General features: G+C 53.9%; 1 protein-coding gene across 1 annotated transcript in view; it reads right to left on the minus strand.

Moving 5' to 3' along the window:
- Itpkc (inositol-trisphosphate 3-kinase C) overlaps positions 1–4192 on the minus strand; it is a 22020-nt gene extending 17828 nt beyond the window's left edge. Inside the window, exon 1 of the mRNA XM_005371583.3 lies at positions 2966–4192. Coding sequence (XP_005371640.1) covers positions 2966–4099 — 1134 coding nt within the window. The 5' untranslated portion in view covers positions 4100–4192. The remainder of the gene's footprint in view (positions 1–2965) is intronic.
- Positions 4193–4739: the final 547 nt, after the last annotated feature.

A 4739-nucleotide genomic window follows, 5' to 3' on the forward strand; every position in this document is an offset into this window, starting at 1 on the left:
TTTGGGGGGGGGGGTTTAAGACAGGGTTTCTCTGTAGCTTTGGAGCCTGGCCTGGAACTAGCTCTGTAGACCAGGGCTGGCCTCGAACTCACAAAGATCCACCTGCCTCTGCCACCCAAGTGCTGGGATTAAGGGGTGCGCCACCACCGCCAGGCTAGGCTAATCTGCTGATGAGCCACAGCACCAAGCCTAGGGGCTAAATCATTGTTTGTTTATAGATAGGGTCTCATGACGTCATCACTCTGGCTGGCCTGGAATTCACTAGTAGACCAGATCTACCTGTCTCTGCCTGTGGGATTAAAGGCGTGCACCACCACTTGGCTTCTAGGGGGTTAAATCTTAAGTGTGTGACCTCCCTGGATGAGTGATTTCATCTCTTGTGCTTCAATGTCTTCATCTATTAAAAATATATATAAGGGATAACAATAGTATATGTGTCACAGGGCCGCTGCGAGGCAGAATGAACTAGCGGAGCATGCATGCGTGTGACAGTTGCAGCCATCGACGTCGGTGCTCTTATGAGTCATCCAGTCCCAGCTCAGCTGTGTGGAGGTGTCAAGGAGATGAGTGAGTGTAGACACAGGGAAGAGCCGTGGCAGAAAGCCCTGGAGGGTTGGCTCTTCTGTGTGGGCATTAGCACGTCGAGGCAGGTCTGTTTCTCACAGCTGGGGCCACATGTGTGAACACGTCCCTGAGGGAGGTACACTAGCTAAAGGGGGATCAAGGTAGACTCCAAGGGCCCAAGCCCAGTAGGAGGACTCCTCAGACAAGCTGGCAAGCAGCCGGACTCTGAACCCTACCTGGAGCTCTAGTCCACACCTGCATCTGCTCTGCCTCTCCCTCCCTGAACCTGCCCTGCTTGCTCTCGTGATTCATCAGGAGAGAGCCGCACCCAAGCCGGGGATGATGGTGGAAGATGTAAATAAGAGTCTGAGGGGGCCCCTTGGGGAGCAGAGAACGACAGGGAGACGAGGTGGGTACCTGGGTAGGGTGAGGAGCCCTGCGCATTTTGCCCTTTGAACATCTAATGAAAAGCCAGGAATAGCCATCCTGTTGTTCACGCCTGTAATTCCAGCACTTTGGAGGACTGAGGTATCACAAGTTCAAGGCCAGCCTGGGTACCGGATGGTACCTAGCTAGGCTGAGGATCCCTGAGCATTTTGCCCTTTGACCTTTTTTTTTCAAGACTGCATTTTTAATTATGTATATGTGGGTGTGGACAGGTGTATGTGATTACAGGTACCACAGAGGTCAGAGGCTTTGGATCCCCCTAGAAACGAAGTTACAGGCAGTTGGGAGCCACCCCACAGTGCTGAAAATCGGTGCTCTTAACCGCTGAGCCATCTCTGCAGCCCCCCTTTGAGTAGTTAGTGAACACTGGCTCATACCTGTCATCCCAGCCTCTGGGAAGCTCAAGGTAGCAAAACTGTCATAAGTTCACGGCTAACCTAGATACATGTTGGACACCTGGATATTCCTTTGAACATCTAATGAAAGCTAGAGGCAGGAGGCTGTGTCAGCTCATGCCTGAAAAGGTTTATTGGGGGATGAAGAAATGGAACAAAATACTTATGCTCTTGTAGAGGGCTGGGGTTCGATTCTCAGCACTGACATAGTGGCTCATGACCATCTGTAGCTCCAGTTCCAAGGGATCTAAACCCAGCCTGCATGGCCTTCCCAGGTAGCATATGCATGCACACAGTACACATACATACATGCAGGCAAAGCAATCACACATATAGAGTAAGTAAATTTAAACAAAAAGTAAAGAAGAGGCGTAAAGCACAGAATGGCCACGAGTTCAAGGCCAGTCTTGCTTCACAGTGAATATAAACAAAAGAGTATGGTATGGAGCACATACCTGTCTAATTCCCGAAAGGCAGAGGCAGGAAAATCGTAGCAAGTCGGAGTCCAGTCTGCAGGCCAACCTGGTCTACAGAGCAAACTCTATCTAAATGGGGTGGGGCGTGGGGCACGGCGGCGTGGTGGAACTCGTTAGCATTTACCACAGCAGAGACTGGGTCATCAAGAGTTCAAGGTCAGACTCACAGGGACGAAGTTTGAGGCCAGGTTGGGCTATAGGAGAATGTCTAAAGAAGAGAAAAAAGTGCCCGGCGGTGCTAGTACACGCCTTTAATTTCAGCACTCTGGAGGCAGAGGCAGGCGGGTCTCTGTTGACTTCAAGGCCAGCCTGGTCTACAGAGCAAGTTTCTGGACAGCAAGGGCTACACAGAGGAAGAAACCCTGTTTGGGAGGGAAAAAAAAGGACAAAGAGGCCAAGGGTCCAATCAAGCCATCTGAGAACGAGTGTGCATTCCTTCCACCTTATTGGTGTTCTTCGGAGCTGAGTGTGGGACCCCTCCAGAGGACTCAAGAGAAGTCATAGACCTTTCATGTACAACTGTGTATCCACACAGACACAATGGTACGTCAGAGGTTCCTAGGCAAGACAGAGGCAGCCAGTAATCTCCACTGCAGACCACCCCCCCCCCAAGAACAAGTAACCAAGGGGGAGAGGGAAAGACAGACAGGAAAGGGGAAAGAGTAGGGGGTTCATAAAACGATTAGCAACTTGGTTGTCAGAAGGAGGTGGTCAATACATGGAAGAGATAGCTAGAGATGTAATTGGGGTTTTTTTGTTTTGTTTTTTTTGTTGTTGTTTTTTTTTTTTTTTTGGTTTTTCGAGACAGGGTTTCTCTGTGGTTTTGGAGCCTGTCCTGGAACTAGCTCTGTAGACCAGGCTGGCCTCGAACTCACAGAGATCCGCCTGCCTCTGCCTCTGCCTCTGCCTCTGCCTCCCGAGTGCTGGGATTAAAGGCGTGCGCCACCACCGCCCGGCCTAGAGATGTAATTGTTGGCAGCTAAGAGTAACCGGGAAGAACACTTTCTAAGCCAAGGCAGAAAGGATGGGAGGATAGAGATTTGGGGCGGAGCGCATGCTCTGGGATGAATGGGTTCTACTCACTCCAGATCTGTCCTCTAGGTCGCTGGTACCTCCGCCCCCAGCCACCAAGTCATCCTCAGATTCATCAAAAGAGGAGGCAGAGGAGAAGCCGCCAGTGCCCCCTTCAATCCGGGATGGGGGTCCCACCGGTTGGGCCTCAGGCTCAGGAGTCTCAGGGGTGATGATAAGGCGGGGCACAGGACATGGGGAGCTGCATTCCAGGTGGGAGCACAAGTTAGCCACCAACTCCCCCGGCTCTGGTTCCTCTAATAGATCACCTCCATCGGACTCCCCCAAAACGCTGTCAGCCCAGGGACCATCAATGCCAGATTGAACCCAGGCTCCATCAGTTTCTTGTGTTGAAAAATCATCCCTTCCAGGTTGGTTCCAGGCTGTCTGAGTACTCTGTCGTATAAAGGAGCCATGAGTTTGGGACTCTGTCCAGGAGCCGTCGGGGTCATGTGGTGTACCATCCGAGGATGATTCTCTGCAGGGGCCATCAGACCTTGGTTCAGATGAGGGGCAGACTCCGTCTGGGTGAGTTTGGAGTTTGGACGTGCTATGATGCGTCCGGAGGTGATCAACCCAGGGCTTGTCCCTCTCTGGCAGAGTCTGCCACCGCTCGAGTCTTTCCAGTCCGGTCCAGGACTCATCAAACCCTGGTTGGGTACAGAGGCTGCCTCTCTTTGGTTGAGACTGGAGATCGGATCTATGAGGATCAGTTCGAAAGCCATCTGTACAGGAACCAGCCATCTCCATCTCTGCCCAGGGGCTGTTCCTTTCTGGATGCGTCTGGAGGCTGGACCCGTCTAGCTCCTTATGTTGGATGGGTTTCTCCGACTCTGCTCCTAGGCCAGCTGCTTCGCACACCGCGTGTCGGTCTCCACAGGATTCTGCCTGCGCACTGTCCCGACACGGCACAGGCCTGAAGTCGGTCCTCTCCGCCTCAGAGTGCAGGCTGGACCCCTCAGTCCAGGCCTGAGGCCCGCCCCCCACTGGCCGTCCCGTCGGGCCACCCGCTCCGGGCCCAGGTCGCTGCAGTCCCGGTTGTCGCCGCCGCCCGCCCCTCAGCGCCTCCAACCCCATGCGGGCCCCGGCGGGCAAAGCGTCGGCCTCCGCCTCGCTCAGGCTCCCCCGGCACGGGCAGCGTCTCATGCCCGCTCCCTCGGCTCGGGCTTCGGCCCGTCCGGCCCCACCTTCCCCTTTAAATCCTACGAGGGGTGTGGCTGGGGAGCCCCAACTCGTGGATTCCGGGCCCGCAAAGGCTCCAGGCCGCCCGGACACCAAGGGGTTAACCGATACTCCACCTCCCAGGGAAAGCCCAAAACAACGCCCCCACCGGATGTGACGAACGTGGGGCGGAGCCTCAACTGGCACCGCGGACCGCGGGTCTCACTGGGAAAGAACTGTCGTCTGCTACTGATGCTGGTTGGGGTCTAGATCGCTCATCCGGGACCCTTTTCCCTGTATCACATCAGCCTTACTCCAACCCAGTGACAAGTTCAGCCACTCACTCATTCAACATTCAGGGACATGGTGGACTTTTCAAAGACTTAAGAGATCCCACAGGCGTAAGTTTGAATGTCTCCTCACTCACTTCGCAGCCGTTACATTGAGAGAGTAAGAAGCCTGATGTCTATCTAGGTGGGCACGGTGGTACAAGCCTGTAACCCCAACCAGCCCTTGGGAGATGGATGTAGGAGGTTCAGGAGTTCAAAGTCATCTTTAGCTACATAATGCCAAGCCTAAGCTTCAAGAGACCTTTCTCAGAATACACACACACACACACACACAC

This window comes from Microtus ochrogaster, unplaced genomic scaffold, assembly GCF_000317375.1.
Source record: "Microtus ochrogaster isolate Prairie Vole_2 unplaced genomic scaffold, MicOch1.0 UNK115, whole genome shotgun sequence".
Lineage (NCBI taxonomy): Eukaryota > Metazoa > Chordata > Mammalia > Rodentia > Cricetidae > Microtus > Microtus ochrogaster.